The 13,226-nt window shown below is 42.0% G+C and overlaps 1 protein-coding gene across 2 annotated transcripts in view; it reads left to right on the top strand.

The window, feature by feature from the left end:
* Positions 1–13,226, top strand: part of fzr1a (fizzy/cell division cycle 20 related 1a) — a 63,396-nt gene that overhangs the window by 27,323 nt on the left and 22,847 nt on the right. For both annotated transcript variants that reach the window (XM_070859810.1, XM_070859809.1), the window contains exons 4-7: positions 2,815–2,878; positions 5,298–5,425; positions 9,748–9,830; positions 11,630–11,813. In XM_070859810.1, the coding sequence (XP_070715911.1) occupies positions 2,815–2,878; positions 5,298–5,425; positions 9,748–9,830; positions 11,630–11,813 (459 nt within the window). The remainder of the gene's footprint in view (positions 1–2,814; positions 2,879–5,297; positions 5,426–9,747; positions 9,831–11,629; positions 11,814–13,226) is intronic.

Here is a 13,226-nt window from a genome sequence, read left to right as displayed (position 1 = left end):
TATAGATGTATAATAAACCACTAAAATACTCATCTCACCAGACAGCATGTTAGCAGTTATTAAGTAGTAAACGTGGCAGTATTTTTAATAGCCCAGAGCTTGTTGCAAGTAGATCCCATCCTATTAGAGTACAAAATGATGTCAAGTCTGTGTTCGATGTACTTGACACTCTGTAAACTTGCACATTGGCTAAGATTTTTTTTGTGTACCAAGCTGTGGTATTCGGTCTAGGAGTTACTGGATAGAAAGGTAGAAAGACACCATTGTTCTCTGACTTGTGGGTGTTTTTATTTTCTTTGAAGAATGCTGGTTGGCTCAGCCTTTCCTTTTGAAAAGTATCCTGGAACTCTGAAGCTGAAACTTCTAGATCTCTAATTACAGAGCTGCTATGGAACTTTTTTTTTATTCGTTCATGGGATGTGGGCAAGGCCAGCATTTATTGCCCATCCCAAATTTCCCTTGAAAAAGTGGTGGTGAGCCGCAGCCTTGAACCGCGGCAGTCCGTGTGGTGAAGGTACTCCCATAGTGCTGTTAGAGTGGGAGTTCCAGGATTTTGACTCAGCGACGATGAAGGAACAGTGATATACTTCCAAATCAGGATGGTGTGTGACTTGGAGGGAAATTTTGAGATGGTAGTGTTCCCGTGCGCCTGCTGCCCTTGTCCTTCGAGGTGGCAGAGGTCGCGGGTTTGGGAGATGCTGCCGAAAAAGCCTTGGCAAGTTGTTGCAGCGCATCTTGTAGATGGTACACACTGCAGCCACGGTGGTAGATAGGCTGCCGATCAAGCAGGCTCTTTTGTCCTGGATGGTGTCGAGCTGCTTGAGTGTTGGAGCAAGTGGAGAGTATTCCATCATACTCTCGACTTGTGCCTTGTAGATGGTGAAAATACTTTGGGAGTCAGGAGGTGAGACACTCAATGCAGGCTACCCAGCCTCTGACCTGTTCTTGTAGCCACAGTATTGATGTGGTTGGCCCAGTTAAGTTTTTGGTCAATGGTGACCCCCAGGATGGTGATGGTGGGGGATTCGGTGATGGTAATGCCGTTGAATGTCAAGGGGCGGTGGTTAGACTCTTGTGTGTGGAGATAGTCATTGCCTGGCACTTGCGTGGTGCGAATGTTACTTGCCACTTATCAGCCCAAGCCTGAATATCGTCCAGGTCTTGCTGCATGCGGGCATGGACTGCTTCATTATCTGAGAAGTTGCGAATGGCACTGAACACTGTGCAGTCATCAGTAAACATCCCCACTTCTGACCTTATGATGGAAGGATGGTAATTGATGAAGCAGCTGAAGATGGTTGGTCGAGGACACTGACTTGAGAAACGATGTCCTGGGGCTGTGTTGATTGACCACCAACCAGCACAATAATCTTCCTTTGTGCTAGGTATGACTCCAGCCAGTGGAGAGTTTTACCCCTGATTCCCATTGACTTCAGTTTTACTAGGGCTCCTTGATGCTACACTCTGTTAAATGCTGTCTTGATGTCAAGGACAGTCACTCTCACCTCACCTCCAGAATTCAGCTCTTTTGTCCATGTTTGGACCAAGGCTGTATTGAGGACTGGAGCCGATTTGTCCTGGCAGAACCCAAACTAGGCATCAGTGAGCAGGTTATTGGTGAGCAAGTGTCGCTTGATAGCACTGTCGACGACGCCTTCCATGCTGGTGATTGAGAGTAGACTGGTGGGGCTGTAATTGGCCGGATTGGATTTGTCCTGCTTTTTGTGGACAGGGCATACCTGGGCAGTTTTCCACATTGTCAGCTAGTGTTGTAGCTGTACTAGAACAGTTTGGCTAGAGGCATGGCTAGTTCTGGAGCACAAGTCTTCAGCACGACAGCTGGGATGTTGTTGAGACCCATGCCTTTGCTGTATTCATTGTGCTCAGCCGTTTCTTGATGTCGCATGGAAAGAATCAAATTGGCTGAAGATTGGCTTCTGTGATGGTGGGGATCTCGGGAGGAGGCCGTTATGGATCATCCACTCGGCACTTCTGGCTGAAGATGGTTGCAAATGCTTCAGCCTTGACTTTTGCACTCACGTGCTGGGCTCCGCCATCATTGAGGATGAGAATATTCATGGAGCCTCCTCCTCCCGTCACCACCACCATGGTCCACCACCATTCACGACTCAATGTGGCAGGACTGCAGAGCTTTGATCTGATCCGTTGATTGTGGGATCGCTTAGCCCTGTCTATAACATGCTGCTTCTGCTTTTTAGCATGCATGTAGCCCTGTGCTGCAGCTTCCCCAGGTTGGCACCTCATTTTTAAGTATGTCTGGTGCTGCTTCTGGCATGCTCTTCTACACTCCTCATTGAATTGGGCTTTAGCAAAATGTCTGCCATCTATCCATTAACTCACCTAATAAAAAATTGTGGCTTGGATCTTGTCAGCAGTGATTTTATTAATGAAATTACCAGATTCTTTCCTATTTCTGTTAAAATAAATGGATACCACTTAATTGATTATGCAAATTTGAGTTTAAAAAAGCAATCAGCAAAACCCCACACTGATCTGCAAGCATATGCTGCACATTACCATTTATGAATAGATCTGGGGACCATTTCTAAGATGCTTTTGGTAATGAAGCGTTGTTTTATTCAAATCTTAAAGCAGTACAATTTATACTTGATATTTTCAGCCATTACAAACATTGAAAAATAGCCAAGATTGAATGATTTGCAATGCCTTGGGACGTTTTACTACGTGAAAGATGCTATATAAATACAAGTTGTTGGTGTTGCATGAATGACCTGCGTAAAATTGAGCATTGAATAACTGAAAATATATTCTGATTTTTTTTCTCTGTTGTAGGAAAATGAAAAATCACCCAGTCAAAACAGAAAAGCAAAAGATGCAACCTCTGACAATGGCAAAGGTTCAGTACATACATTTATAGTTTTTGTCGTTATTTTAATTAATCATTCATTTGTTAAATCCAAAGTTAAAACTAAAGTTTTACAATCATTACACTTTCTGAAAAGGTAGTTTTGCAGATTATGTCCAGACTTGAAGAAAAAATGCAACATAAAGGTAAAACAATAGTGTGTGGGAACTAATTTATTTCGCTGTTGAGGTTGGAAATGAAGACATAATGCATTTTAAGATAATTACAGGAATGAGCGTGTAGCAGGGTTGCCTCTGTCTATTCCTCCTGTTTCCTTCTTCACCCTCCACCCCAAAGGGATCATCACTCACTATTCTGGACAGTCAGATGGACTAAGCACTGTAACAGTCCACATTAACACAGCAATGCACCGATGATCCAACTTTACCTTCATTGTTCCTTCACCAACTTCAACAATGTGTACAAAGTGCAAAAAACAGAAACAAAATGCACAAATACTTGGGAGGGAAAATCTGAAGAGTCCCATTGTTTACCAAATGGTTGGTTATAACCACTTAATATTAAAAAAATGAAAGACACGTGTGCTTTTAACTCCTAACTTACAGTTTTGTAAAACATTCAATCTTGGCTATTTTTCAATGTTTGTAATAGCCAAAGAATAAGATATTAAACTGCGTAATGCTTTAAAATTAGGATTTGAATAAAATAGAGGCTCATCAGAGAGAAGGGAGCAGTTAGAAAACAATTAATGCAGAGGGTTATTAAGAAACATTGGGAGAAGCAGAAACCATAATGGATTTTAAAAGGTAAAGTGGATACATACAGGTTGAACCTCTCTGGTCCGGAAAAATCCGTGGTTCGGCATTAGTTTGCGGAACTGTCGCTTTGCGTGTAGCGTCCCGGTTTCCTGAGCTTCCGCAAAGTTTGTTTACGTCCAGCTGGCAGCACTGGCTCTGTGTTCTGTGCTATTATTTAGCTCAAATTTACCCCTAAATGAGAAGGTAAGCCTAGCCTAGGCGTATGCTTATGTAGGGTGTATTGGTACAGTCATATACTGATCTCCTGTGGTTCGGAAAATTCATTGTTTCCGCACCGGTCAGGTCCCGAGTGTGCCGGACCACAGAGATCCAACCTGTATTTGAAAAAGGAAAAACTTAAAAGTGTGTGAGTAAATGGTAGCGGGATGGGGCTACAAATGGTTAGGTGTCAGCATTAGTTGAAAGGTTGTACTCTCGTCTACGAGTCAGACGGATGCGAGTTCATAATATAAACTGACATTCCAGTACAGTACTGTGGGAGTATTGCACTGCCTTCAGCTTCATGTTTCTACCACTAGATGGACCTTCTGATCTTCATACCAACAGCATCACTAATGTACTCTGATGGAAATGTGCTTTGTCTTGAATTTCTTTGGGCAAAGCCACAGAAGATCCATTAGTACCTGTATCTAACTTTTTTAAATCATTCTCCATTTTGTTGTACATAACCTGTCATGTGTTGTATGCCTTCACTGCACACACTGCTTTGCAGCATAGGGAGGTGAAATGCAAAAAATTATATTGAGATGCTCTAATTTTCACCAAAACTAACGATCATCACTTCAACTATTCACACAGAATTGTAGAGAAATTATACTGAACTAAATCAGGCTTTGCATAATACTGAAATGTGTACTCAATAGGTGGTGTAAGTAGGGATATTATAAGTTATGACCACTACAATGTGCACTGTGCTCAATTTAAAAACCTTTTTTAGTAAATGTAGAAATGAAGAAATCCTGAAAATGAAATCTGCTAAATATGAAATTTTGGTTTGAAAGTTAAAATGTACTCCGAGAAATTTGCTTTGTCCTGACTGAGCAAAGCCACAGGAGATACACTTTTTCAACACTGTCAGTTGCCTAGGTCTCATGATGATATTGTGATCATAAATCATCGGTTTATTTAAACAGTGGTCATTTTTAATGTCTTGTGTACGTGATTCCTAAATCAAGGGTAAACTTGTTTGTTGCAGAAATTAAACTGTTTTGTGTTTGGAAAACAGCTGGTGAAGCTTTGCTTAACTGTCGTGTCAGATGAAGGAACTGTAATACTCGCCTGTATCGTTCAGTTGAACCCTATATAATTTCAAGTCATGTGAATTGATCACACAAAACATCTGCCTTTTGCTGTGATGCCCACTGGCAGTTAACAAATCAGCTGTAACTAATAACGTTACTGCACTGAAAGACACTACATTTCGTGTTGATAAAGCAGTCAGCTTTCCTGTTCTCAGTTTAAAGTTCTTTCAGTCCTGTATGCAGTGAAATGCAGCAAGATAAAAGTCCTACAAGTATTATAACAAACTCTTCAGCAAAGTACTGTAAGTAAAAACTGTGCATTCCTACTTGAGCTTTTTTAAAAAATTTTGATATTTCTAACTTTTCCCCTGGCCCTGTTTTATTTGACAGATGGACTTGCTTATTCTGCATTACTTAAAAATGAGTTGCTTGGGGCAGGGATTGAAAAAGTTCAGGACCCTCAAACAGAAGATAGAAGATTACAGCCTTCAACACCTGAAAAAAAAAGTTTATTTAAGGTATGAACTGCTCATTCCTCAAATCAGAACAATGTAGTCTGTTTGCCTGCACTGCTGCTGTTTTATAATAGCACTTTTACTTGTTAACCTATCCTATCATAGGTAGAACTTCTCCCCAATGGCTTCTCTTTCGGCCCCTGCGATGTTATCTCTGGAGTCTCCCAAGGTTCTATCCTTGGCCTCCTCTTCCTCATCTACATGCTGCCCCTTGGTGACACCATCTGAAGACATGGGATGGGGTTCTATAATGTACACTGATGACAACCAGCTCTACCTCTCGGCCCATCCAGTCCTGTGTTCGACTGCTTGTCCGCCATCTAGTCCTGGATGAGCTACAATTTCCTCATTGGGAAGACTGAAGCCAATGTCTTTGGCCTTCACCACTAATTCCATCCCACTTCCCGAGTTGTACTCGGTAAAATAATGGGACTAAAGGTGGGCAAGACCCCTGGACCTGATGGCTTGCATCCTAGGAGCTTAAAAGAAATGGCTGCAGAGATAGTGGATTATTTGGTTGTAATCTACCAAAATTCCCTGGATTCTGGGAAGGTCCCAGCAGATTGGAAAACTGCAAATGTAACACCCCTATTTAAAAAAGGAGGCAGACAGAAAGCAGGAAACTATAGATCAGTTAGCCTAACATCTGTCATTGGGAAAATGCTGGAGTCCATTATTAAGGAACCAGTAGCAGGATATTTAGAAAAACATGATACAATCATGCAGAGTTAACATGGTTTTATGAAAGGGAAATCATGTTTGACAAATTTGCTGGAGTCTTTGAGGATGTAACGAGCAAGGTGGATAAGGGGGTATCAGTGGATGTGGTGTATTTGGATTTCCAGAAGGCATTCGATAAGGTGCAACATAAAAGGTTACTGTACAAGATAAAAGTTCACGGGGTTGGGGGTAATATATTAGCATGGATAGAGGATTAACTAACTAATAGAAAACAGAGAGTTGGGATAAGTGGGTTATTTTCCAGTTGTCAAACAGTAACTAATGGGGTGCCGCAGGAATCGGTGCTGGGGCCTCAACTATTTACAATCTATATTAATGACTTGGATGAAGGGACAGAGGGCCTCCTGCTGCTCCTATTTCTTATGTGCCCAGCCACTGTTTCAGGTTGAACCAGACTGTTCGCAATCTCAACGAACTATTTTACCCCAAGCAGAGCCCTGAGCTCATATACTCTACATTACAAAGGCCGCCTACTTCTATCTCCATAACATTGCCTGGGTCCAACCCCACTTTAGCTCGCCTGCTTCTCAAACCATCATGCATACCTCCAGACTTGATTATTCCAATGCTCTCCTAGCCAGCCTCCAATGCACCAGCCTCCATAAACATAAGCTCTTCCAAAACTCTGCCTGTGTCCTATCCTGTTTCAAGTCCCCATTATTCATCATCCTTCTGCTTGCTCAGCTACATTGGTTTCTAGTTCAAATGTAAAATTAGCTTCCTAGTGTTTAAATCCTTTCATGACCTTGCCCCACTCTATTTCTGTAATCTCTTCTAGCCTTATAACCCTTCGAGAACTCTGCGTTCATCTGACTCTATCCTCTTGTATATTCCCCCACGCTTTTTCCATCATTTGCAGCCGTGCCTTTAACCATCTAGAGCCTACAGTATGGAATCCCCTCCCTTAACTTCTCTATCTCCCTCTTCTCCTTTTCATACCCTGTTTAAAGCACATCTGTTGAAAATTTTAGTCACCTTTCCTAACATCTCAGTGTCCATTTTTTGTCTGATTACGCTTCACAGAAGCTCCTTGGGACTTTTTTTCTGCATTAAAGGAGCTATATGAATGCAAGGATAGTCTTGGTTTGTTGGAGCCAATGAGAATAAAACCTGGGAATGGATAAGAAATTAGCTGAAAGGTAAAAGGCAGCAGCTACATTTTTTAAAGGCGTTGGATCAGGGTGTGGAAAATGTTCAGTTGGATGTAGAGCATCAGCTTGTTACTGATTGCTTTACATTTGCTAGTTTCCTAGTTCACTCATCTATCACCCCATTTCTGGGTGCCCTTCTCCGGCACTCCCATGCACATGAAACAATTGGCATACTCCTCTGTGCCATTGTCCAGGACTCCAAGCACTCATTCCGTGTGAGACAGCAATGTACATGTATCTTTGCATTGCTGTTGGTAATGCTGTGGTATTATAAAAAGCAATTTTATTCAAAACTTTCTCATGGAGCATTAAATTGGTAAGTCCATGATAAGATAAATTATGCATGTTTATAGAAGTGGGTTTGGCAGGCATTTGAGCTGTTCTCCGATATTGTGCTTCCTTGTGTTTTTTCTGAAATGTTTGAATTATTCATTACAATTACATTTATGGTTCTATGGACTGATTATTCTATGAATGTTAACTGTATTGCATCATTGAAAATGAAACATCTGTATTTATTGAAACTCCAGATCTGCTTAAAGAGCTTTGTTCTCGGTCTGGCCAAGGACTACATTAAACCACTTTCATGTTCCCCATCGGGAATTTTTTTTAAACTCGAGTAGGTTTTCACTGCAGAATTCAATTACTTGTTTTAATGGGCTAGAACCTCCACTTTTTTTGCATGCTTAACCCCCACTTAATGCCCATTTAACCGCTGAAATGACGTATAATGCCCATATAGCGCCCATTTTGGCACAAAATGGAAACTGAAGGGCTTTTTTAGGAGACTTATCGTCAAACATTATTTTCCCAATGGGCTTAATGCCGAGAAAAAATTTTACCACCCGCCCACTTTTTATTTTGGGCGGAATCAGCAGAATGGGAAAATTCAACGGCCATAATATCGGCCAGCGTTACTTTCCGCACGGAATTAACGCTGAGATTCAATATTAACACCCGCCCTCTGTTTTTTGTTGTAAAGAGCAAATTTTCCCAAACTAGCGGCCATGGAGATCGCCCATCTTCAATTTCACCACCTCGCCCACAATATCGCTCGCTCAAAAAATCGGCCACAAAGAGTGCAACTAACCGGAACAAATGCCAGCGGTGTGGTTGGCATTTGTTAAATCCCACTCTTACGTGAGGAGCTGATATCTGAAAGATTTGCCTGAAAGAGCGCTGATGTGAGTGACAATGCTGACACGCTGCTGTGTGTGTGCAGCTCAGACATCAATGGTGCCCATCACCTTGGTGCCAGTTAAAGTTTACATTGATTGATAAGTTGTATTTAACTCTTACACACTGGTGATTCCTTACCATGAAACGGTCCTGCTATCTGAGACAATGCGCAACAAGGTTATGTTCAATAACAAAAGTTTAATACAAACATTGGTCTAAAATCGTAAGTATCACAGCCAATAACACCCAACCCCCACCCACACCCCACTTTTTCCACCATTGACAAAAATCACATTTTCAACATGTCCACCAACACAGAATACAAAGGCAAAGCAGGAGCGTGGTCCCCAGCCCCCATACATTGCAACAAATTGCATACACCCAGATGGAGATATAACACAGCCATCACCTGCGCACATACACCTCGCTTTCCTTCCACCCCCCCCCCCCCTCTCCTTCTGCCCACCTCTATCCCTTCCCATCCTCGCTCCACGGTGCCTGGCCGAGGAGCTCCTCAGGTGGTGCCTCATTGGGGGGGATGAAGTGGTTGCGGTGGTTGCACGGGTACGGGAGCGGGGGGTGCCGAGGGGGCAACATTCTCTGATGCAGAAGCAGGATCTTGGTCTTTGCTCTCATCTGTCGTTCGCAGGGGTGGTGCGGAACCTAGGGGTGGAGTACCGCGCTCAGGGACCACTGGGAGCCCTCTGCCACCAGTGTTCCTGGCTACCAGCCCTAGGGCCTCCTCCATCCCTTTCATGTTATTTCTTATTTGTTGGACAGAAACTCGGTGCCAACTATGTTATTGGTGCTTAGTAGGCTTTTTGCTACTGGTGAATTTTCGTCGTGCCTCCCACAACAGCCAGACAAGCGCACACCACAGCCACAAATGCTTTCAGTGCCTCTGAGCTCCCCCTCTCTCGGTCTCCTCTTCTGCGCATGTCATGATGACCCTTGACCTCCTGAATCGCGGGAATCGAGCGTTGCCATGCCGTTGCTAAGGACGGGCACACTTTACGGCAGAAGGTCAAAAAAATTTAACGCTACCACCCATTTGATATCGCTCGTGGTAACGCCCGTTTTCAAAAATGTAAACTATGTGTTTTGAGTGGGCGAGAAGCTGACGATCTGAAAACTTTTTTTTGCCGCCCACACCGGAAATAACGCCCATTTTTGGGCAATAAGCACAAAAGTGGAGGTACTAGCCCAATGTCTTTTTAATCAGTATTGGTATCTTGTATTGATTTTATTTTCTAGTACTCCCTCAGCACTAAGCGTGCAAGTCCTGATGATGGAAATGACATTTCACCTTACTCCTTATCTCCTGTTAGCAATAAAAGGTAAGCATCTAGCTTATTATGTTATTTTGTAATGGGAATTCTAATTGTTCAGTAATATATTTCAAATAGCCTGTGTATTGAAATTATTTATCTCTAAACAATATTAAATGCTGTTACTGAAAGTTCACGCACAATTCCTTTATTTTGTTTTTTTTTTATATTTCAACTTTTCTGGAAATGAGTAGATTTTCTGATGGTTAATATCAGTAGCTTGATATATATTGGAATTAGGATGCTAGAGTCTCAAGATTCAGTAGACAAATGGATTTTTCTTGTTGTAGACACTTCATTTTTAATCTCTTTTGGAGTTGCCAAACTCATTCTTCAAATTAGCAAATGCAAATTAGTACATTAAATGGCAGAATTGTGTACCGAATCTGAACTATATGTGTGTTTGGACTAGTTTTCTTTACCATTCTCTTTGTTGGATCTCCTTCAATCTGGAGCTTGGAATGCTGCAGTCCTTTAGATGACTTCAGCCAGCAATTCACTAATTTGTTTAATTTGCTGGACAGTTTTGTGATCTTTCATAAATGGGTCCTTGAAATCCACCTAATCCAACTTGGCCCCAGGAACTGTCATGTGATACCCAGATCCTGGTATTTCCATCATGAAGGAGGCCTGAGGTAAACCTTGTAGAATATGTTGCTGAGAATAGAAAATTGAATCCGAGACAATGGTCCAGAATTTTCTAGAGATTTCCTTACTCATTGGAATGGTGCATCTATAACATTGGGTTCATTTTCCAACTCCAAGGTCCCGAAAATTATGGTGTAAAGAAGTTATGCCATTATTCACACCGTACCATAATTTCCTGAGACTTTTGTGCTGCCCTGGCAATAACCTAGCTGAAACTGTGCCAAATTGATTATCGTAGCTTTGCCCTCCAGTCAAGGCAATAGTGATCGTGAATTTCCTGGATTTACACCACTGGCCACAGCCACGTAGTCTCAAAATTAATGGCACAGGTGAATGGATTTAAATTTGAGTTCAAAATAATTGATTAAGTTTAACATTTCTGCTCTTTCCTGATATTTCCTCTGGTTCAAATTGGTCTTGGTATGATACTGGCACCGGGGCCTTGGGTAGGTCCTGGGAGAGGGGGTGGGGAGACAAACCAGAAGGGTGAGTACAGGTAAGTAAAAAAAAAAAAGAAAAAGAAAAACTTGGTGGCCTCCAACGTTCCCCTGTAAGGACCGCTTATTAGGCCGCAGAAGGACCCGAAAAACTGTTTGGAGCATGCCCAGCGCATGCATTGTTCAGCTTCTGACTAACTTCGATTAGGGGGCCTTAAACAGGCATTGGATCCCTCACTAGCATATGCAAGGAGTCTGACAAATAGGCTGCTGCTCGGCATGCCTGAATATCGCCCGAGTCAATTTGATGTCTGATGTACTTCAGGCATCCTTAAGCATGGGACATGGCCCCATGAAATAGGTCCTTTTGCCCCCGTTTTGCACCTGAGAAATGGGCAAAAGTAGGTCTAATTTTGCGCCCCACCTCCATTTGTTTAATCTGAGACTTTTAAGTAGTGTAAATCACTAATATTCTAAATATTTAAAAAAAAAAAAAATTTTTGAGCAAAGATTAATTTCAATATTTTTCAATACCCATTTATGAATGGTCACAAGAAAATTATGCCAACAATGAAGTGGCAAATCATGCTCCCTTTTTCTAAAATGAGCAGAATGCATCCAATGGTAGCACCGGGCATGAACATTAACCATTATCAGACTTAAAGAATGTATATGCTGCTATTCTGTTCAGCATTTAATTTTGGATATTTCTTTCTTGAACAGCCAAAAATTATTGCGGTCACCAAGAAAGCCTACTCGAAAAATCTCGAAGATTCCATTTAAAGTTCTTGATGCACCAGAACTTCAAGATGACTTTTATTTAAACCTAGTGGACTGGTCTTCCCTAAATGTGTTAAGTGTTGGACTTGGCACTTGTGTGTACCTTTGGAGTGCTTGTACTAGCCAGGTGAATTTTTATATTCCTGTTTCTTCTCTCCCTGTTCCTGTCTCTGTCTCTGTCTCTCCCCGCCACTCCTTCCCCCCCCCCCCCCCCCCCACCCACACGCACAACTGGACGAGCATTTTAGCTATTGCCTTGGTTTAGCTTAAATGCATATTTATCAGTAACTGATGTCAGTTGTGGAAAACTAAATCATTTTTAAATAAATTAAACTTTTTGAGTTTAGATCATGTTGACCAGGGATTACTACAGTCAAACATTCTGAATTCAACATCCTTCACAACCCCATGAAGTTGAAAATGATCCTGATCAATGTTCTAGAGAAATCATGTGATGGATGATGCCTCCTTATTGGTAACCACAAGGTTCTCGTGCTGCATACAAGTCTTCCACATTCATCAAAGTAGCAATTTATCTTTCTCTAGGAAAGGATCAACAATTTCTGCCCCAAATGTTGGCTATTTATGGTAAACTGTATTGGTAGTTTGATCTACTCAGTACTTAATTCTTGGATAATTATTGAAGCATCTCATTAATATTGTAATTGTTGTAGGAAAGTTAATGTTTCAAACTTTAAGAAGAAAAATGGCACTTTTAGGAAGTTTTTTTGTGCTTGTGATGTACATTCATGAAATGGACTGTTCCCTCAACCATGCTACTGCTGGTGGCCATTGCTCAATCCCTAGCAGTGTGCGCAACACTGGGGTCAATGCAATATCATGGTAGCTGGAGGTCAAAGTCAGAGATCAGAATGTGTCTACACAGGGCTGGATCAAGAGCTACAGCTTCCTAGTAGTAGCGGCACATCGAAGAGCCGCTGAAGCGCACAGAAACTGCACATATGTGGTTGGGAGTGAGAAACTGGGAGCCGAAACCTAGGCTGCTAGGAAGTAGGGAGCCTGGGCCTACGGTCAAAAGGTCTACAGCTAGGAGGGACCCTGCTGCCAGTAGAAACAGAGAGCTGGATCTTGAGAGGGAGTGGTGTCTAAGCTGGGAGGGAGTGGCAAGGCACAGGAGTAGGTCCTGAGGCTGATGATGTGAAAACAGGATAAGGAAGCTTGTCCTGGAGGCAGAAGAGAACTGGGTCTTGGGATGAATCCAGATATTAGGAATGCCGAAGGATTCCTGAAGAGGCGAGTCCAAAACCAAGAAGTAATTCCTGAAGTTGAGTCCGAACTTTATGAAAAACTTATTTTTTAAAAATTAGTTTATTTTAAGCTGTTTTTCAAGTAGTTTTCATGTAGTGACTGCTGTCGTGTTTGAGCAACACAATTTTTTTTCAAAGAACATGATGAAAACGCCTTTAATTCAATGCATTTCTGTGTAAAAACATGGAATGATGATTTGCTAACTGCCTGCTCTATTATATCTACGATTTTACAACATATTGCAGAGATATTCCAGCTTTTTGTGGACCAC

Source organism: Pristiophorus japonicus, chromosome 18 (genome assembly GCF_044704955.1).
Source record: "Pristiophorus japonicus isolate sPriJap1 chromosome 18, sPriJap1.hap1, whole genome shotgun sequence".
Taxonomy (NCBI): Eukaryota; Metazoa; Chordata; class Chondrichthyes; family Pristiophoridae; genus Pristiophorus; species Pristiophorus japonicus.
This window is presented reverse-complemented; position numbering and strand designations above follow the sequence as displayed.